Source organism: Siniperca chuatsi, linkage group LG8, assembly GCF_020085105.1.
Source record: "Siniperca chuatsi isolate FFG_IHB_CAS linkage group LG8, ASM2008510v1, whole genome shotgun sequence".
Lineage (NCBI taxonomy): Eukaryota > Metazoa > Chordata > Actinopteri > Centrarchiformes > Sinipercidae > Siniperca > Siniperca chuatsi.
The window spans coordinates 9,589,236-9,612,268 of NC_058049.1; the positions used below are offsets into that span (position 1 = coordinate 9,589,236).

General features: G+C 38.2%; 1 protein-coding gene across 10 annotated transcripts in view; it reads left to right on the forward strand.

The window, feature by feature from the left end:
• The window catches only part of atp8a1 (ATPase phospholipid transporting 8A1), a 108,157-nt gene that overhangs the window by 16,036 nt on the left and 69,088 nt on the right, over positions 1-23,033 (forward strand). For 5 of the 10 annotated variants that reach the window (XM_044206239.1, XM_044206241.1, XM_044206234.1 and 2 more), the window contains exons 2-12: positions 464-578; positions 8,624-8,723; positions 10,099-10,197; positions 14,477-14,522; positions 14,811-14,851; positions 18,629-18,702; positions 20,166-20,235; positions 20,375-20,502; positions 21,525-21,636; positions 22,020-22,185; positions 22,540-22,545. In XM_044206239.1, coding sequence (XP_044062174.1) covers positions 464-578; positions 8,624-8,723; positions 10,099-10,197; positions 14,477-14,522; positions 14,811-14,851; positions 18,629-18,702; positions 20,166-20,235; positions 20,375-20,502; positions 21,525-21,636; positions 22,020-22,185; positions 22,540-22,545 — 957 coding nt within the window. Of the gene's footprint in view, positions 1-463; positions 579-8,623; positions 8,724-10,098; positions 10,198-14,476; positions 14,523-14,810; positions 14,852-17,695; positions 17,770-18,628; positions 18,703-20,165; positions 20,236-20,374; positions 20,503-21,524; positions 21,637-22,019; positions 22,186-22,539; positions 22,546-23,033 lie in introns of those variants that run through there. The other 5 variants (XM_044206237.1, XM_044206242.1, XM_044206235.1 and 2 more) reach the window with 4 other exon arrangements.

Sequence of the window (23,033 nt, forward strand, 5' to 3'; positions counted from 1 at the left end):
CAGTGATTGTAATGACTAATACATTGTGTACTCCTATCATCTATGCAATAAAATAAAGGTGTTGTAATGTAGTTGATTACACTTTTCAGTGCATGACATCTTCTTTTGAAAAGTATTACAATGAGAAATTTTACAATGCCAGCTTCATCCATCACATCACCAAAAATTACCAAAATACTTTTGTTGTTATTAATCTATCTGCAAAGATTATTTTGATATATAGAAAAGACTTGTATAATATATATCTAAGGTCTCTAAAGCATCAAGGTCACCTGCAGTCTCTATAGTTTTCACTCTGAGTGTTGAAATTACCGACTTGCCTTTTACAGACTCCAAAGACTCCTTTGGGGATTTTTCAACATGCACTAACTCAAACACTTCAAAACACCTTTTCATCTTACTTTTGTTTTGTGCTCAAGGCAGATTTAGTTTCTTATAGAATGTATTTTCTTCCATGCTGCAGGATATGAAAAGACAGAGGACACATCAGAAAAGACATCCTTAGCTGACCAAGAAGATGCCCGGCTGATACACCTCAACCAGCCGCAGTTCACCAAGTTTTGCAACAATCGAGTCAGGTAAGGAGATGTTGTATTTATGGAAATGTATTGAATATGATGGGAAATATTCAATATATACAATATATTGTATAGAGAATTTGTAATGTAATGGTCATAATCAAGGTATTATTTATTGAAAGCTAATTGCATTATGTTAATATTAAATGACTTCGTATCATAATGTTTTGGATAGCACAGTCTGGCAGCGTAACCAACAGGGAAATGTTGGTGCAAGCTCTAGTGCTGGCAAGAGCCCTGCATAAGGCAACTGTTTGGGTCTGCATGTCGCATCATGTAGCACTGCTTGGGTGGTAATTCATGTGAAAGTAATACTTCGCGAACCAAATGTTGACCTTTCAATACCTTGTGGTTAATCATAAATAGTGCAGCACACCAGAGAAATGAAAGGAAGTTAATGACTGATGTGATGCTTTGAGATGGGCAGGGTTTCCCAAACATTTTCTTTGCCAGTCTGGTTAGGCTGGTTGAAAAAAAACTTTCTTTTTCCCAAGTTGTTTTTTTCTTTTTTTAAGTTTTGAAATATGCTGTAGTATTAAATCAGTTTTTTCAAGTCTTTTTTCAAGTCTGTTTTTTCAGTGTGTGGGTGGTGATTAGCTGTCACATGTCTACATGTAGTAAAGCATGATCCACATTTATAGCTTCACTAGACCAACCCTGGAGTACCACCCACGCAGCAGTAATGCTAGAAGCTGAGTACACCCTTCAAAATAAAATGCATAGTTGCTTGTCTTGTACGCTTCTTCCCTACGTTAATCTGGGCATTTTGCTCCTTGTTGCCTTTTTTGTGTGCTGGGAAACAAAATGCCGTCTACTCTCAATGCAGCCACAATGGTGCCTAGGAAAGGAATTACACAATGGTCTGCTACACTATGTCCACATTACATACCTCCAGATTTTGAGTCTGCATGGACAAACACAATCTTTTTCCTCACTAAGCTGAGGAAGCATCAAACTTGAAACAGTCCTTCAGAAGAAAAATCTAATAAATCCTCTGTGAGATTTACAACAGCAGATGAAGACAACATGTACTGTAGAGGTTTATGTACAGCTGATGAGTACAGCCTCCTGTCTTTGTTAGCCATGAAAATAAAACTTCATACTAGTCACACAAGTAACTTCTCTCACTTACCATGCAGCATATATATATAATATTTGAAATAATACATTACTTTATTTGTACTGTTATTTCTTATTTCAGCATTTTAATTCTACCTAATTCACCACCTTGTAGTGTTTACTCACAAACTACTTTAATCAGTTCTCTTTTCTCCACACACACACACACACACACACACCTACACCTCTGTCTCTTACTGCACAGTGCACACACACCGGCCTGCCCTGCCTCTTTCTGTTTCTCTTTCTCCCTGTATGTGTTGACTTTCTTCATCAACAGTATGTTTTATAAAGTCACCGAAAAAACACCACTCGCGTTTTGGACTTTTTCACCCGCGAGTCTGTTTTCACAGCAGCAGGTGAGCCGCGTGGGGAGGAGGCTTGTTGTTAATGATGTAGTCGATCAAAACCAACGTGGTACCGAATGACATTGGCACCAACAGATGCACTTACAAGCTTTTACTAAACAACGTAGGAGACTCCTTATCTCTGTTTTTCTCTGCAGAGCATGTGAGATTGTCAGTAGACCGTACAGAGCGGGTAGAGCGAGGGGAGATTGTCCACTAGTTAATCGATTGCGGATGGCGCTGTTAACCAAACAACGTCCACTACTGAAGTAGCACCCCGTTTTGGAACCAACTCCTCCACCGTGGAGCTGGTAGCAATCATCCTTTTTCTTTCAGCGATGCTTGTTGTTGCTGTGCATAACGGTACGACGTCATTATGTCAACAAGTTGGAATGTTGTCATTATAATGATATGATTTATTTATTTATCATATTAAAAATGACACCGGTATTATCGTGAACAATATGAAATGGCACACCCCTACTGTAAGTTGTGTTCTTGCAATGATTTTGCTGCTATTTGTGACTTGGTAATGGCAACCCAGAGGCCATCAGTGCTTTTCATGGTGACCTGCAGCATAACTTACTACTTTGCCTTTAACCCTACATTAACCTACAGAGTCATAAGCAAAACAGCTGAATTAAAGCATGCCTAGACTGTGTAGCTGCTACTTAAATGTCATCCTGGGGAGAATGTCCTGATAGCAAGCAATCTTGAAAAGTCAGAATCCATTTTAAGGGCATTTTGAGCATATGTTGAGAAAATTTTGTCTTAAAGACAAAAAAAATGAAGATACTTTGTAAACTCTGTCCTTCTTTGGTAAGTAAATAGCAGACTGATCTACTATATATCTTTAAAATCTTGTATTCAACCTTCTTAAGATGACTTTTGAATACATGCCCCATAGTTAAAACAGTGTACAGTGCAGTGGTTTTGATGTGAGGAACGACCATGACAGCACCCTCAGCCATATGATATTTGATAAGTACAAGATTTATATCAACAGTGGTGCCTTAGTCCAGATATACCAGACTGACCCTTTTTATCGTGTTGTTCCTCTTGGAAGGATGCAGTGCTTTTAGCATTAAAGGTCAGGCTTGTTGGGTCAGGCCGTCCTCTGTCAAGGAATGTTACTGTTAGCATTCCTGCTGCATGAGCAGCTTGAGATATGTATGTGCTTACATAGACACGGCTGTAAACTGAACAGCAATAATAAATGAAAAATGCAAGTGTGCTTATGGTTATGCCATTTGTTAGGCCAGCTTCACGTATTGACATGACAAATAACAGACGCAAGCAGCTAAGAAAATTGCAGAGTATCTGCCTTTCTCCAGTTTGTTTCCTTAAACTACTCAACTGTAAGAAAATGGATGCTGATTTTAATGTATTTTAGTTTTCTCAAGCTCCTTTTATAGTTAGTTAGGTAGATATCACATTAGTGTCACCTATCATTCTTTGACTTTTTGTTTGGTTATAAATTATTAACAAACCAATTTGCAATCAAGACTTAGCATTATTAAGCTGTTTGGAGTAGCAGATGGTTGATGGTTGAATTATTTTGCATCAAAGAAGTTTAGGTAATATGGCCTTTGCTGTGAAAGAGCACCTCTGCATATTTTAAAAAATAAAAGTGTATTCAATTTTTGTGACCTTACCAGAGGCAGTCATTAATTCAGTGGGCTGCCTCACTGAAAAATAAAGGAAAATATCACATTAGTTCCATTCAGCTGAAGCTGATGCTGTTAAAACACAAACACTATGGTCAAAAGAAGGCTGATTAAATTATCAAGAATAAATTATTGCTATAGTCTTCCAAATATTCAACTGATCTGAATGTAGAGTTGTATGACTATAGCTGTTAATCAGATTTAGAATCACTTGGCTTAGATATGACTAACATTCAATTCAATACTGACACTGTACATAACGCCCGTTTTATTAATATATGAATTAACAGACGTTTTTACAGATAAAAATTACAACAGACTGTCTCTGAGCACACAGTGAACTGGATGGCAGCTTGCATGTTAATGCCTTTTCAAGCTGCATTTGTTTCAGACCCACCACTTTTGGATCTGACTGTAATGCATCCAAGTTGTGTCTTGTCAAATGATTTCTGAGGTTTAACTGCTAGTGCTACTGCATTATTTCAACAGTGAAGTACACAGCTTGTAGATAACCTGGCTTTTGTTGAGTTCTTCTTTGTCCTTGCAGTTTTTAAATTCCAAATGTGCCCAAACATTCGCCTCAAGCCTTGAAGGCACATCGGGCTTTAGGCTGCTGTAAAGATCTAATTTGTTCAAGAGGGTTGGTTGCTGTCTCAAAGTGACCTGTGGAGACACTTACAGGAGCAGGGTCTGTGATAAATGGTGAATCTAATCAAGCAGATAGAAAGCCCTCACAGGTTTCTTGCTTTCACTTGCTCTCATTCTCCCTCTGCAGCATCTCTACCTACAGAATATGAATACACTGCTCTGTACACACATGTGACTCCTGCCTGCCTCACAACAGAAAGGCACCCTGTTCTCACTGCTATGCATGAGGATTGTTGGATTGTTTATTCAGCTGAGTTGGTTGCTGGCAGATCTGTTTGTAATGTAAAGGTGATTAATTGCTAAGATATTGACAACTTATCCCATGGCAAACAGGAGTGGCTGTAGAAACCATTTTACTGTTGTTTATCCATGAAATGCTGATGTTCTAAGTCTTGTGTGGAAAACAAGGGACAACTGAGACACGCATAGACACAGACAACTTTCTCAACTTATTAGGTGGCTTTTTAAATCATTGTGACCAAATTTGAGCTTTTTTACAGCATACCATAATTAAATATTAAACTGTGCACATGACACACACACCACACAATAAAGTTTACCATCACAGTTAACTGGTTAGTTGCAGTACTACTTGTATGCAATGTAACAAATATAATTACAGGCGAATCTTGAAAGGAAATTAAACAGGAGTTCATTCATCCTTAAAGGTTACTGGTCCAACCAGTTGTTCGACTTCATGTTCAAGTGATAAGAAAGAAATTGTGTGGGCAGACTAATAGTGTTTTCCTAAATGCTGTCCTCTGGTAACCCAAAGCAGTTTTCTGTTGCTGTTAAAGGTTTGTTTACATTGAAAAAAACACGTTTACATGCAAAACAGGCCTATATTGTCAATTATGATGAGTTGAGAAATGCAAAAATGCCTACTTTGAATGAAATGTCATTATACCTGTTATTATTTGTATGATCAAAAAGACTGATTAGCTTCTAAAATAAATGGAAACTCCATATATTATAGAAGTGTTAATGCATTTTTATTGTGAAAAGTGCGTATTGAGTGTTTTTTCAAAAATTTGGGAAATGATTCCCAAAGTCTGAAACATCAGCTCAAAGTTTGATAAATATATAACTGTGTTGCAGCAGTTAAACAGCTTTTAAAAATTACATGACATTGGTTTTTTTTACAAGTTGAGCTGGAAGAATGAATAAATAATCTTTATTTAAAAGTAACACACAGATCTGTGGACAAGCAGGGGGGTTTCAAGCTTATTTACTGTGATAGTCTTCATCTGGCAACAGCTGGTTAACATTTGTTTCTATGTGGCCCCTGGCAGTCCATTTAGAGTCCACCATGGCCCATGGGTGGATCATGACCCAGTCTTTTAAACAACATAATCTGCTGTCATTGCCTATCATGGAAGTTTTGCAAGTCATGGTGCAGAACATCCTTGTCACCTGTTGGCTCTCCTCCAGGTGTGCTGTTCTCTGTCAGTGCCCTTCACCTGTGGAATAATGGAAACAAAAACTTGACATCTAATCAGAGTTTGTTCCATTTTGAGCAATCAGATTTTAATTGCATTTAAATCCAGCTATAAATGTTTAAATCTCATGGGGGAAAGATTGGTGTGTAATGTGGTTTTTGGATGTTTGACTGATTAGAAAAGATGAGAGGTGTCAATAAAAGGTGGTTAAAAGATGAAGACTATCCAACAAAACACTCAATGACATCTCAAATGTTCAGTTGACAGTTGTTGAACTTTTTATTATTATTATTATTATTATTATTATTATACCAAAATAGACATTCATAACGACTTCCTGTAATGTCTGCTGTGGTGGATAGATGGGGTTAAAAGTTCTTCTGATCAGTGCTGCATGGCTATAATCTGGACATCTGTGAGTGAGTGGAGAAAGCTCTTCTCTCATATCGTCTTGATCCTCAGGGCACTGCCAGGAAATAAAATGTAAGATCCATAATCATCCATTAAGCAGAGTGTTAAATGAGCTCTTTATCCTGCCCTGTCTCAGTTGAGAAAGTAATACAGTGTACAGGAGTAACTAGAGTAGGACACAGCATGCTTTACACTAGTACCCCATGAGGTCAGAAATTAAGGATAGAGTGAAGAAAATAAACTGATAAACAGAAAGAGAAGGATGATCTCAAAGATGAGATGACAAATGTATTGAAAAAGAGAAATGATAAAGGCAGGGCCACTATTTCTTTGTATCTCAAGGGATAGACTGAGGCAGTAACTATGCATTAGCACAACCAGACACTATCCATCTAATTCCCAGTGAGGTCACCTGTACTTAATATGAATGCGTTCATGGTATTGTTATTGGCTTTGGATGATGTATGGCAAAGTATTTCACAACAGGTAGTAGACTGCTGTACTTAAATGGTGACTTTACTGAAAATTAAATTGATCCAGATCTACATCAGAATTAATAGGGAAAAGAAAACCAGATCCACTTGGTTTCCCCTAATTTATGATAACATTGTTACGTAAAGATCACTGTGATATCTCCCATATCCCCTCCAGTCCTACATACCTTCAGACAGCTTTAAAATTGTTATTATTCTATGAAAGCAAAGAAAAGCCATAAGGATTTTAATTTTATAAGCAACTAAACACCGGAAATTGATATACTTATACTTTAAATAACTGAATTAATTTACTTTAAAAACCTATCTGAATTTATTTGGTTTGAATTTCCCTTTGTGACATTTCAGTTGTGCAATTTCTGAATCAAGTGGCTCAAATTGGATTTAGGAAGTTCAGACACCAAAATTCAAGATGAAAAATTCAAACTTGACCATTCGGCCACCAAGGATAAGCAATCAAGCCTGAATGGAATCAATCAGGCCTCTGTCGTATCAGGCATTGTTCTGTCAGGCATATAATCCAAGAAGGAGATGTTCAGATGAGTGACTGGAAACCTTGTACACTTAATTCAGTTAACTTTTTCTATCTGAATTTGTGAAACTGGGATTAACAAAAACAATTTTGAAATAGCTCAACTTGAAATTACCTTCAGGAAATTTCAAAGAGGGGAATTTAAACCACATGAACTTAGATACATGGTTTTCAAAGTAAAATATTTTAATGCTATAAAATTAAAATGACTTATCTTTGCGTCCATATTATTCTGCTCCATCAGCAGTGATTTAAATTTTTTTTTAACATGGCTCAGTTACTCTCTATCAAACTCTAGTTTTTACAGGTGACCCAGAGATTTTTTGTCTTTTCACAGAAACTGAAATAATCAGACTAGACAAAAGACTAGACTTTGTTGAATAAAACAAAGCTGGTCCTTTCTTGACCCTTGTTCTGACAAGGCCCTTCATCAGGCATCTTTGTGAGGCTGGTATTACATTGTACTGCTGTCAGAACAATGCCTTTCTTTTCCTCACTTGCTTTCACTCTGTTCCTCTCACTCACCATGGACAGCTTCACTGTACCAGTCGACAAGGATGACAATTAATGTAAACCTATTTTTTTATTAACTCAATTTAATACTAGCCCATTGTCCCATAACTTTACTTGTAGCACATCCACATTGCTTGTGGATGTGCTACAAGTGAAAAATGCTGAAAATGATCTTGTCAGATATAATTCAGTCTAACAGGAATAAAACGGTGATATCACTAATGTTAACCTCCATATGCTTAGCCCCCTTTAGAGGAGTTGGAGGCTATATTCTCTGATATTCTGCTTGTATATGTGTGATGGCTTTTGTGTGCGCGTGAGTAAGCAAAGCATTGCCAGTGGTTTGGCATACAACGAGGCATATATGTTCTCCCAAAGTGGCTGTTCTGACTGGCCCTTTAACGCAGCTGTAAATCAGACTGCTGGAAGTATGACCCTCGATATACCACCATCACCATCAATGCCCCCCCCCCACTGCAGCACAGGCAACATAGCTCACGTCTGCCAGGAGCTCTTTACAGCCCCTCTGCCAGCTCCCTTCTTCCTCCTAATTATTCTTTATGATCGTCAAATGCACTGGTCTCTGCTGTTCATCAGTCTCACACTCAAACACAGATGCACCCGTCTCTGCAACAGAAAGGACTTTCTTGAATGGGTGGTAGGAATTGGTTATTTTGAATATATTTGAATGGCTAGGTTAGACAATATGTGAACCAGGTGAATTTCCATTTTGTATGCATTTTGAATGTCAATAACATAAAAAATACTGCTCAGATTTTGAGAACTAACCATGTGTTTTTCTTTCTTTTGTCTCCCTTTCTCTCTTGCTCCCTCCTCCACCTATGGCCTTGTTTGATGCTTGATGTGGTCTTCAGCACAGCCAAATATAATGTCCTCACCTTCCTTCCCCGGTTCCTCTACTCACAGTTCAGGAGGGCAGCCAATGCCTTCTTTCTGTTCATTGCACTCTTGCAGGTAAGATGCTGTGGTTTCTGTGCTTCCGTGACATAGATTTAAATAAAAAGATAACTGGCAAACCTGTGTTAAATCACTGCTTTTCTCAGCTTCAATCTATGCTGCGTTCCCATCAGTGTGCGAGTGGTCTTTTTTTACTGTTTGCCATGACCTAGACACCATTTCCAAAGGTCATGTCTGTAATTTCATATACACACAGATAAGCTCACTCACACAAACACAAACACACACACGGTACTTTATATAGCCTGATAATGAATAATACATGTAATACTATGTGTGCCTCCTTTAAAAGCAAACTAGATTTGCCTGCAGGCTCAACACACACTATACTGCATATTACATGCCTTGAAAATGCATGGGGTGCCGTGGGTGGCTGTGTTTTCGTCCTTCACTGTACCCCTACCACTACACTGCAGTAAAGAAACTGCACTGTGCTTTACTTAGTGTGACACGGGACACTGAAATAGTCCAACTGATGTGAAGCCACAAGTAGAAAAGCAGGCGTGATGTGAAAATCTTTAGCATCAGATTTGTTAAAGCTTCTCCGGGGCAGAGAGTTTCAGTGTCCAGCTGATTATCGGTTTTGATTACAGCCCAACAACAGCCCCAGATCTTAGTAGTCCTAGCACTTTTTTGATTGAAAAATACCAGCAGAACAAAGACTTTCTAGTCCTGAAGAAGTTTGCAGTGGTTTGCCTGTATACTGTACATTAATCCCTTTTAAGAACACTTAATGCCTGAAGCACCAATCATTACTACATGTTTCAAAGGAGCCCAAATCTTGGTGTCTCAGGTGTTCAAAGCTTTGCAGACAAGATTAAATAATGAGAGAAGGAACTCAGTTTCTGTCTTTGCCTATATTCATGCTGACAGACTACCCTTCGTTAATGAGAGCTTTGAGGATGGGAAACGGCTCTATCCAGTGACCTTCAAGTTGCTTTGAAAAGCAGCCAGTGTGAATCTTCATTACCTGCCCCGTCAATGCCGCAACCTTGAATTAAACATCTATGCAGATGAGGGAGACGAGAGATCCATTTCGTTCAAGTTTCCTTCGAGCAGTATAACAGTGACTGTCTCCTGTGGTCCTCGCTTGGCTTTAATTACGCAGGCATTTGACTGTTAATTTTGAAAGACTTTAAATAGCCAAATAATTAATCATGCAGTGTTAAGGAGAGCGTTATAATAGTAATTTGGAGTTTGCATTTATTTCTAGCAAAATTTGAGATGGTGGTGGTGAATCATAGGTCTGGAACCAGGCTACTAAAGCATAGCCACAATAGACACAATGAGCTGACAAGACCATGCACGGGGCAAAATGTTTCTGTTGGCCACTGTCATCCTTTTTAATTTTCCCATATTGTGTCTCTTTTAGCAAATCCCAGATGTGTCTCCCACTGGTCGCTGGACCACACTGGTGCCGCTGCTCTTCATCCTGGTGGTGGCTGCTGTTAAGGAGATCATTGAGGATCTGGTAAGACAAACCTCAGATATTATTTGATACTAGTCTTGGTGATTGTTTCATCCATTCAAAAGATCTCTCTTTCTGTGCGAACGTTTGACTTGTATTTTATAAACCAATAAGACCTTTTATTACTCAAAGTATTACAAAGTATTTTCAGATTAGTTTTATGGCTTTAATATATACACTATGATATATCGTTGTATAAAAGTGTTTGTCATACGATGTCTTAAAAGTGATATTACCTGAGAGCCATCATCTGACTTAGAAAAACATCATTACTGCAGGAATTAAGACATGCACACATCAGCTAGACCCTGATTAAAAAAAATCACACAGTCAGCAAGTATACAAAGGCAATCAACAAACTTTTGGAGGCTTTTGGTTTAAAGCAACTTTTGCATCCCAGCTATCACATCATGGTCCTCAATGAATGCAGACAGTATGGACACAACTACATTGGCCATATGTAGTAGAGGGTGGTAAAAAAAATTGCGTTGTGCCTTCAATGTTCCTCGATATCTATGCCATTAATATACTGCACAACCAAATGCAGTTAACAATACCTATCAAAAGACATATGACCAAAGCAGGATACTCCCCAACATATAGACGCACCATCATATGTAGACATGCATACACACACACACACATACACACACACACACACACACACTCATTTCACATCTGTGCCTACTGCACCCACAGTACTCATTCAGTCAATTAACCTAGATACTGAATGCTCATGCACAAAGGCAGTTAGTTCTAACAAAACAAAACAACTGTCTGCCCTCATCTGAACTGTTGAGCAGAAGCTTGAAAAAATGTTATGCAATTTATTTTGTATGAAAGGTTGATTTCAGTATTATTGTGTTTTGGGTCAGTCTTTTTTATTGTATGAATCCTCTCAACTCCATCTGGACTAAGTGAGGAAATGTTGCATTCTACTGTATTGCAGTGACCCTGCAATGCGATCCTTTATGCAGGTCCCAGTGGACAGATACTATTAGTATCTATCTCAAGCTGAAGGGACCAGCGCAGCACTTTTCCTCTCGGCCTGTTGTGAAAAACATGGGAACGGAGTGGTGATGACTCTTTATTGCTGAAGGTCACCTGCACACTTGTCTGTTCCCTGTGCTGCGCTGTCCCTCACAAGTTGACCTGACAGGGCAACATCGACCCCTAACTTCATGAATCATGCACTATGGACACACACTGTACAGCATGTATTTTACCTTGTTGTGGCTCTCTGCTGCAGGCTGTTTATTCTGAGTAGTTCCACCATCTTTTAGTTTACAATGTTACAAACTGAAATGTAATACTGCGAATCATGAGCTGCAGAGTATTTCACAATAGTGTGTGGTGCACTTTTACATAGTAATACTATGAAAGATTTTTTTGTTATTGCCCTTGTGTGGTTAAACCTCTTTCACTGCTGCTCACTGTCTCATTAGGTTTATGTTGAAGCCATATTAGCAGGTTAATCAAGGTAACATTGCAGATGCTCTACCCTTTTATCTGTTGCTGTTTAAATTTTTTCCCTCTATGGCTGTAGTCTGCAGAGGCCTGATACTGCAGTATTTATGCATAACCTCTGTATGCTACTCGCCTTCTACTGCACTGTGATTACACACATCATCTACATACAGTACATCTGTTTTTCTCCATGTCCATGGGGACAGAAGGAGCGAGAGAGGAAGCGACAGAGAGAGAGAATATGAGAGGGGTGAAAGGCAGGAAAAGTTGTGGAGTAACGGATATTAATACAGTTTCATTCCTACTACATGTCTATGAATAGAGGAGGGTCTGTACAGCCAGAATAGATAGTGTAGATGAATGAAATTAGCTGACAGCTCTTGCACAGGGGATGATGAATGAGCTTTTTAAAGGTCTCTACTAGCAAAATTTTTCTGGGTATAGTGTAGCTGGTAAAATGTTGAAGCCACGTGACACAACCAGCCTATTCATTAGCCACTACAGCATGTTGCAGGGATATTAAAACTAATTTGATTCAACTGGAACCTGACAAAGATGTCGGGGAGTGGACAACGAGAGGAAAAGAGTGGAAGTATAAGAAACAGACACATGGAACATAAAGTCAGAAAGAGATGGACTTAAAAGAGAAAACAAAGCCTTTAGAGCAGATTCAGTTTATTTGCTTTAAAATGGTTATTGTTCACAGGGACTATATACTCTAGGCTTTGATATGTCTGGGTAATAGCAGCTGTAGCATGAGACAGATGTTTTTGTGTAAGGTTAAGCTTGAGTGCCTAGGTCATTAGAGAAATCTGGCCAAGGAGAGTGAATACCTCTCCTCCATTAGCAGCTGTGTATTGATGCAACCCCACTTCACTTTCAGCTGCTCTGGTTTCTCAGTGAGCAGCCAGAATACTTTTTTTTTCTCCTGAAATGTACAGTACAGTGTGCCAAATTACCCAAATTAGCTTTAAATTGAATTAGAATTAGACTAAACTAGAATGGATCTTCAAAGGAAACAGATTAATAGCATGGATGTGGGTGGATGTGTCCTCTCCTCACTAATCAAGTACAGTGCATGTTGCTTTTAGCGGCTACATTTTAAAACACAGTGATTATTTACACGAGACAGTTCCGCAACACATTATTACTCAGCTTGATGCTAGTTGACAAGCTGTCCCTTGGAATCAGCTGTTGATGTCACAGTTGATTGCATGACTGTTCAGCAGACAAGAGGGACATGAGAGGAAGTCATACTGCTGATTAGTATTTAGTCACATACAGCACATATAGGATAGTTTGTTTAGTTTGTATGTAGACGCTACTTTAATGTAAAATACAGAATATACTGCTTGATTGAGAATTAAGGATCACAAGACAGTTTTCTCTGCAGTATACGGTAGGTAGATACACACAACAAAAGGAGATATGTGGTCAAACATTTGTTAATTTTTCCTGCCAATGTAAAATTAGTTATATATTATTATTATATTAGCTGTAACTCCTTAGATGCAGAACCTTCCATCAGAGCTGCCCCATGTGACAAACTTTATATCACTGCTTTAATCCTGCTTGATTTGTCCTCTTATCGGGTAGTCCTGTAAAGCTAACTGAGTGGATGGAAAAATTAACTCACCACAAGGTCCATCTAGTAGCGGTTCTGAGGCTTTTGATCTTATCACATGATCTTCATCAGCAGATGGAGTTTGTCCCATTGTCGTGGAATTGTAGATGTTGAAATTTCCATTAATTTTTTTTTCGTCTGTATTGGTATGTAAGCTGAAGTGTCATGGCGAAAATTAGAATCTGCACACCATTCTTTGTATGTACTGTTGCTGTGCAACGTTTCGATCATATATATCCATCCATCCATCCATTTTCTACCGCTTGGTCCCCGTTAGGGGGTCGCGGGTGACTGGAGCCTATCCCAGTGACTTCGGGCCTTAGGCAGGGCACACCCTGGACAGTGGCCAACTCGTCGCAGGGCGAACACAGACACAGACAAGGACAGACAACCATTCACTCACACATTCATTCAATACGGGCAATTTAGAGTTATCAATTAACCTACACATGCATGTCCTTGGACGGTGGGAGGAAGCCGGAGAACCCAGAGAGAACCCACGGTAACACGGGGAGGACATGCAGACTCCACCCAGAGAGATTGTGTGATGTTGGTCCGGTCCGGGAATCGAACCCACGAACCCACGATCTCCTTATTGGGAGGCAGGAGCTGTAGCCGCTCTGCCACCGTGCACCCTCGATCATATATATATATATATATATATATATATATATATATATATATATATATATATATATATATATATATATATATATATATATATATATATATATATATATATATATATATATATGTATGTTTTCTGAAGACACATCTGTGGTTGCCTAGGGTCACCTGTTGTAGATTGCCATCATTTTGAGATACAGATATATATAATGAGATGTTTGTTTATCCTGTATGTGCCTGTGGAAGATCTGATTGATCAAAACGTTGCACAGTAACACTAAATAAAAAATGTGGGAGCAAGGAACAGTGTGCATATTCTAGTTTTTGCCATGATGTGTGATGATGTGCATGCTTTTTTTCTCCAGCTGAGTTACAAACGGGTAGAGTTAAGCATCAACATTACCAAGGATTAATGGGCTTCTTAATGGTGGCCACCAGTGCAAAAACTTTTTTTTTCTTCTTTGGTTTGGATCGTTACTTTTTAATTAATGGATATTATGTATATATTATATAATCAGAAGATATTATGTGTGTAATGTGAAAATTGTTGTTTTTTTCTTACAGAAACGTCACAATGCTGACAGTGTTGTCAACAAAAAGGAATGTCAAGGTATTGAAAACCATTTCTTCATCAGGTTTTTGAATTGGAAAGCCAATCTGTTGTTGGTTTTACTAGAGAACATACTACTATTTTTAGTGTAGAAGTATTTACATTGTCAACAAGCAAGTAGGCCTTAACAAAAACCTAATTATCTGCATTGAAACATGGCTAAAAAATCATTAATGCAGGTTTGTCTTGTGTTTTGTAACAACTGTCTATTCTTCTTTTCTTTGTCTTGTTTATTTCCTCTTTCTCTGTTACTGTAACTTCCCCCATTTCTCTCATTACTCACCACAGTATTGAGGAATGGTGCCTGGGAGATTGTGCACTGGGAGAAGGTATGTACCCACAATGTATCACTAATGGTTTTCATCAGTTCACATTTTTTAAAGTCTAGTGCTGAAAACAGATAATTCATTCTACCAGTTTCGCCATCTATTGTGTTGTCACACACCCTCTGTCCCCTCTAGTATCCAGCCATTAATTAATCCAGCGTTTCCATGTGGACGGTCATTAGAAGGCGATGCTGGAGGACAAAGAGAAGCTTCCTCTTTTCCCTCATAATGAAACTATGTTATTAATGTGGCTGGAACAATTAGCCTAAAAGCAGAAGGTGTGGAGAAAAAACACCAGGCTGTGCAGAAATGTAGCAGTGCAATATAAGATTAATCTTTCTTCATGCTCTCTGAGATATGAGACAGACAATAAATACAAACTGTTTTATTACAAGTATTTGTTAATTGGTTCTTGAGAGCTAAATTAACAGCAGGAGATGTAATGTCTGTGTACATATGTTGCCATCTCAACTCCTAGGCTAATAATTGCATATTCTTATTATTACAGCAATAGAAATGTAATATATTAAGAACAATACAAAATAGACAAATAGACCAACAGATAGATGGTTGTGTGCATCAGTTATCCCAGACTCAGAGGAAACTCAATTACGTCACATATTTAAGACATCATACATGCCATAACAACATGATAAAATAAAATGAAATATATGTAGTAGTGCATTATAGATGCTGAAGGGTGGGGTTTAGGAGGTATGTATGATCAAATTAAATGAAACTTCACTGACTATTAAAATACAGTTTCTGCATCAGAGTGATGTGATAGCACAGGGTTTGTGTAACTAAGAAATTCACTAACAAAATATTTGATTCTTGCAGGGACAAAATCACTGTGTCTCTTGCTGGTATGTGAATGTCTCTCCCCCAATGCACATAGAAATCCTGTCTAAAAAGGCTAGCTTTAAATAATTGATGCTTTTTACATCTTCATCATGAATATTGTAAAAGCGGCTTCTCTCCCAAAGTTTGGTCTCCAAGTTCCTTCAACTAGTAACTCTTTCAGGGCAGCTTGAATAAGGCCAAAATGATAACTTGTGTTTTGTTTATTTTTCCCCCAAATATCTAAATCATTGTTATTTATAATAAGACGGTGTAGTCCCTCAGTCCAGGAGTGTTCCATTGTAGAAAAGGTTTCAGTCGTAGTCATCTGGACACTGTTTTCAGAATCAAGACGTTTCCGCTCCCATCCGGAAGTCATTCTCAATTGCGAAAATGGTCTGAGAACTCAGAAATTTAAGCTACTTATTGTTGCTTAGGCCCTGCCCTCAGGAAGGAGTCTTCCTGAGTGTCTGCTGTTTAACCTGCCTAGTTTCACCTGAAACTGACATCCTTTTGTTTCCATGATGGCCCAGTAATCAGGCCTATTGTTTTCTGGCTGCACCTCCTTCAACACTGTTAAGTACCTGATTAGCATATGATTGGCTTGACCATGGTGTTAATAGGCTGTTGTAAACAGTTGGCAAGTTGAATCTCAGACCACCATTTCTGTTTAAAGAGGGGTTTTCTTTTTTTACAAAAATGGCTTCAAATATTTGAAGACAGAGAAGTGAAGATTCTAAGTAGAGAGAAGAGTTGGTTTGAAAGAGGAGTCAAAGAAGCCATTTTTGCTTAAGCAACACAGAGTAGCTTAGATTTCTGAGTTCTCAGACCATTTTCGCAATTGAGAATGACTTACGGATGGGAGCCGAAACGTCTTGATTCTGAAAACAGTGTCCAGATGACTACGACTGAAACCTTTTCTACAATTATTTATAACGTGTCAGTCCCCATGGTTTGAGACTGACCTAAATTGTTTTGTTATGGTTCATGCATTTTATGTAATCCGATTTTTTTAGCTGTAATATTTTTTTTTTTTGGTAAAACAGTGTTTGAGTATTGCTAATTTACCCTTGTTGTCTCATAATTAAATGCCTAGTCTTTATGTACTTACATGGTATTTGTGATGTGAGTGACATGATAAACCTGACAAGTTCGATCCTTCCTACTAAAACCTACTAAGTTTGCCCATGTTTGTCTTTGTGACAAAATACATTATAATCGCCTTTAAAGGTCCAGTGTGTAGGATTTAGTTGCATCTAGCAGTGAAATTGCAGATTGCAACCATTTGAATACCGCTCGCCTCACCCTCCCCTTCCAAGCGTGTAGGAGAAACTACGGTGGCAGTGAAACTCACAGAAAACGCAAACTCATTTTAAGGAAATGAAAACACAGCGATTCTTATTTTCAGGTGATTATACACTAATGAAAACATACTTAGAAACATATTCCAATTCTGCCAATAGCTCCTCCTAAATGTTACACACTGGACCTTTAAATCTTTAATTAGGTAATTAATCAGCATGTAGATTGCTTCTTTTTGTGTTATTGCCATTGATCAGAATCCATTTTTAATTCATGATTTTTCAATAAATCTTTTTTTTTATTTACAATGTCAGTGGCTAAAATAATAGACATTAAATTAGATAGGAATACAACAGACCTTTTGTGTACCCATGAGGAGCTTGTTGTTGTATGAAATGCATTAAAGTTGTGGCTTTACCAGTTTTAATGCTTGAAAATGTTGATAAATACAAGTTTTTCTTCTGAAGTTGTTGAATGGAGGAATATGAGTGGTTGCACCTGTTATGCAAAGTTCAGCAGTAATGGAAAGAGGACTCCGGCTGTTTCTTCAGTGTGTCTTCTCATCAGTGTTGTATCATGTTTACAGCTTTATTGATGTCCTTTTTTTCTTACCAGCTGTGCATTTTTACTCCTGATGTAGCCCTTATGTTTCCATTGATGCTGTTTTATAGGCAGTGCACAGCAGTAACTAGTTTATTTTCACAGGTTGAGGTGGGCGATATTATTAGAGTAAATGGCAGTGATTTCGTTCCTGCGGATGCTGCCATTTTATCGTCCAGGTATAGGAGTCCACCCTGCTGCCAGACTGTGGGGAACTTCTCCCTTATTTATTCTTTTTGCTCTCTCTCAGCTCTCCTGAAGAAGTGATGGTTAGATAATACATCATGCCAATATTGTCAAAGTGGCTTAAAATCCTGCTTTTGAAAATCTGAATTTAAAATTTTGTTTAGTAATACATAACTTTAAGAGTCCAGTAAAGGCATGTGATGCTATGTATCTTGCTGACCATCATTTCTCTAGTTGGGACAATCGTAATGTGAGTTTGAATTAGAATGGATCAATCATGTCAGCATAAACCTACCTACCTCATTCACCTTTTCAAAAAACCATTTAGATCTGCTGTGGATGGGGCTTACATCGATTCTGTATCCCTCTTTTAAGATTTTTTTAAGTTCAAATTTATCACAAATTATATTTAGATTTCTCTAAAAATACAGACTGAACAGTGTTTTCAAAAACCTCTTGTATTGGCATGATTTCTACCATAACTTCCCACATCACTACTTTGTTCTGAATATATTTTTCTATTTAAAACTTAATACCTCTGAGTAACTTTATCATCAACTTTACCGTATTATTTTTTTTCTAAATGGTTTTGTGAAAAGGAGACCAGATAACCTACCATACCCTCTGATCATACAGGACTGATCATTGTGCTCTTCTCATCTCCCAAAAACTGAAACAGTTGTCTCTCTTCCCTTATGTGTTTGCTGTTTGTCTGTCTGTCTTGTGTTTCATTTTCTTTATCCTCTCCATCCCTCCTTTTTTTTCTCATCCTCTCCTCTCCTGCCCCTTGTGCCAACAACTGCCACACTTTCTCTCTCTCGCCCCCTGCTGGTGTGTGGTTGGTAAAATCAGGTGGCTGTTGGGGAAGTAGTCAGAGCTGCAAATGGGGATCACCTCCCGGCTGACCTCGTCATACTGTCGTCCAGGTCAGGAAACCAGCAACATAACCAACAAAACAGCGGTGGGAGAGATAGGGGCTGTGTGTATTAACTTGGACGAGACATTTTAGCTCTTCTCTGACCACGCTTGAGGAAGGAAGGGGCCTGTGATTATTCTGGCAACAACCACTTATTGGTGTGCCACAGTCAATGAACACCATGTTCCTGCCCTTTTTTCTACTTTTCCTCTCCATTGTGATTTGGCAGCCATAATACTGTCCGTTTATATAGTCATTTTATTATGTTGTATTTTGTTTTACAACATAACGTGCAGTAGACCCTTTTCAATGTTTGGCTGAAACTTCTCAGTGAATGGAGACATCTAGTTTTACAGCACAGGAGCATATGCTCCTTCTCTTTTTGGGTGTGAATATATCTTCTATATTCTTGCCCTTGCATGGCTTGTATGGCACCCTGAATGCAACAATTTAATTTGATGTGACAATTGCATGCAGATCCAAGATGTAAAACTGAAAAGCATCTTGGAATCATAGTTTTGCTAACTTTCCACAAGGTGTTAACTGCCATTTGAGCAGGACCCAAGTGTAGTTCAGTAATTCACAATCAGTTTTAAAGCAGTATTTTGCCGTTTTATGAATAGCACCAAATTTTAGAATTCACTTCCTGGCTATCGCAGCAGACTTCTGCTCATTTCCATAAAACAAAGCTCTCATTTGATGGCTAATAGCAGCAGATTCCACACCTCTCATTGATTGTGGTTGGGCTTCAGTGTCCACATCTGTTTTTATTTTCCCTTCCACCCTATGTCTGTTTGGGCCAGTCTTTTGTATAAATAAATCACGCTATTAAAAGAGTAGCTAACCAGCGACCCAGCTCACCTTAAGCACCCGGCATGCTTTAACTCTCTGTCCCTGTGCCCAGAGTCTGTCAGACACCCATTTGTCTGCTCTGTTTGTTTTGCTCGGCATGCCTCCTTGCTCATATCACCCTACTCTCTCTCTCCACTCTCTGTCCCTTTGCAGTGTATTTTAGCTTTTCTTGAAGACAGTTAAACTCTGGTGTAGCAGCAAACAAAGATGTTATGTCTGTCTTAAGGATATTTACTGTACATTAAATAGATAACTTCCACTCAGTAAAACCTTGATGTAGTTTTATGTTCCTGAGTGATCTTTAGGCTGGCACACAGCATCTTTGTTTGCAGTGATCTAGTCTTATATAATTATTGTGTTGTAGACCCTTTTTTAATATTAGTTTTAGCAGTTAGTAATTATAAATAATTGAGAATGATTAGAAATTTACATTGAAAGTGATAAATTATTATTGGGAAATATAAAGTACCATTTTGGTATACAATATTATATAAAATTCTAATCATATAACATAATGAACAGCTGGGGTTAGATATACTGTAGTATTTGATTGAATAGCAGTTTGCTGTTGTTATATTATAATACCACTCCAAGTGTTTATATCCTCTCCCTCCACAACAGTGAACCACAGGGAATGTGCTACATTGAAACATCTAACTTGGATGGAGAAACAAACCTTAAAATCAGACAGGTAATTGCCTTTTTTATTCTGTCTTTATACAAGTTACTGTCCATACAATGAGAACCAAGAGGAATTTTCTGCAAGTTTGCAGCACAAACTGATGAAAAATAAAGACACGTCTATAATGCTGCTGTAACTACATCAACAGGGTCTCCAAATGACTGCAGACATAAAGGACATCGACAGCCTGATGCGTCTCTCTGGGCGGATGGAGTGCGAGAGCCCAAACCGCCATCTGTATGAGTTTGTTGGGAATATCCGCCTGGATGGACACAGGTGCGCTCAGTTGCAGTGCTCCATGCCTGGCTCTCTGCCTCTCTTTCCAACTCAGTAGCCTTCTAGCCAGGAGCAGAGCCAGTATCAGTGCGTTATGAGGTTTGAAAGATTATTTAATCTTTCTGCTGACTAAATGAAAGCACCTGCTTCAATGATATAAAATTTCATATTTGTTTGGAGGCTTTGCCATTGAAAGGAAAATGCATTATATGCTGTATGCCTGCTTTTATGATATGATGGCTTAATTCCAGGAGTTTGGGACAGTAATGCTGTCCTTAGTAAGCATTGTTACCAGGAGCTATACTTGGCTTTTGGTGGGTTTGTAGTTTGATGGGCAGTATTTTCATATTGATTGTGAAATCTTTTCACAAGTAAAGACTTTTCTCCATTATTCAGTTTTACTAGCATACAACTTAAGACGCCAAATCCTAAAGGCTTGGATGCATGTTAGTTTAAACACCATTGTTACAACTTATGTAAGGCCCAAACGTTAATTTCTAATGTAGAACTTACATGTATATTCTGATTTATAATTAAGAGTTCAAATATGCAATTCGCATTTATTAGAAATAGATGCCAATTTTACTTCTGGCTGTGTTTATAAATATTATTGACATGAACAAGTCTTTCACAGCATCACAAAATACTAATTACCTAGTTTGTGTTGTTGTGTAATGAATATGTAGTGAAATACTTGTCAGGATAGATTACTTAGTGTTAATATTGGTTATTGGTAGTATTGGCATATTTATCAATAAGGAATCAGAAAGGTTTATGTTAAATCAGTGATTGTAAGGTCAACACTGATTGATTTAGGGTGATATTGGAAGGCTTGTAATAAATTGATGTTATGAAAAGTTTTTTTTTAATTCTTTAGTATCAAAATAAGATAATATATTGTCATTGTCATTACTGTCAACCAAAGACTGTAAACAAAAGATCATTTGATCATTTTGTAAGCCTATTATTCTGTAGGCGAAGTATGAAAAATGTACTCATGGCAGTGATGTGTCTTACTACAGTACAGTACCACTGGGTCCCGACCAGATCTTACTGAGAGGAGCCCAACTGAGAAACACTCAGTGGGTGCATGGTGTGGTGGTCTACACTGGACATGACACAAAGCTCATGCAGGTAAACCATATTTGCATAGTATTTGGAAGATATTTGCAGTTACGAAAATAAATAAAGCTCAGTCTGATGAACTGGTTCCGACTTTATTCATTTATGTGCTGTTATACTTTTTTATGTAATCAAATCTGTTTAACCAACAACAGTATTTAAAAAAAGTTAGACTTCATGTGCCCTCATGTATGTCACCAAACCTTATTATGTTTTTATATTTAATTTTTATCTTCAGACATTTCAAGCTCCTAAGCAACTTGTTACAAAAGTTTAGTTACCCTGAACATGTTTTATCTTGCTGGTGTTTTTAGAGCACAGAAAGAGAACATAACCATTGGCCAAACTTCTTCTTTTTTTTTTACCACAAACTTGTCATGTCATGTGTTACCCAGAATTCTACTCGGCCTCCTCTGAAGCTGTCCAATGTGGAGCGTATCACCAACTTTCAGATCCTTGTGCTGTTTGGCTGCCTGCTGGCCATCTCTCTGGTCTGCTCCATTGGTCAAACCATCTGGAAGTACCAGTACGGCAATGATGCCTGGTACATGGACCTCAACTGTAAGAGTCCCAACAGCCCATGCTACACCTCTTATTCCACATATTTTGTCTCACTTGTCCATATCAGCTTATTTCTTTGTCATTTTAAGTTTCTAAATGCTGGTATGTGTTGTGTCGTTTTTATGTTGCCTCAGTTAAACTATGTTTCGCATTACAAGTGAAATATGTGGCAATGTGGGAATAAGTGAATTCCCTGTTAACTGAGAATAGACAGCTGAGACATGCATAGATGTGTTGTGAATGAGTTTGAGTGAAAAAGAAATGGTTGAATATCACTGCGCTGCTGTACTTTTTTGTTCCTTTCTAATGTTCTGTTTGATTTTGTTGTTTTCTTTGTTGTCGTTTTTTTAACAGCTCCAGGTAACAACCATTTAAAAGCCTTGGCCATCCGTGAATGACCCTCCCTTACTAACCCCTTACTGAAGCTCTGCCTTTGCTAAGCAAATGAAGCCCCCTACCCTCGCCCCCTATATGGTTGCCCTACTTTGTATGGGCCCTTGCCATGGACAAGCACATACCAGGGATCCAACAATAGGTTTTTCCCCTCCAGCTCTCTTATACCTTCGTCTAGTTATTTTCAGTGCCTGATGCAAACAGTGTCTCACGTTTCCTCCATTTTTTTTTTTGTGTCACGTTAAACGCTTTGCAGTTTCCAAGCTTCAGACCCTCATCTTGTTTTTTCTCCCCAATTCTTTACGAGAAATGAATATCAGCATTTACTTTGACTGCCAGGGAGATGATGTTGTACTCAGGAAGCTTTTCGTAGCAGGAGGCCTATACGTGTTTATTGCTCGAACACAGCATGTGGTGCAAAACCCAAGGGGCAAGAGCTGACATTTTCTAAATGC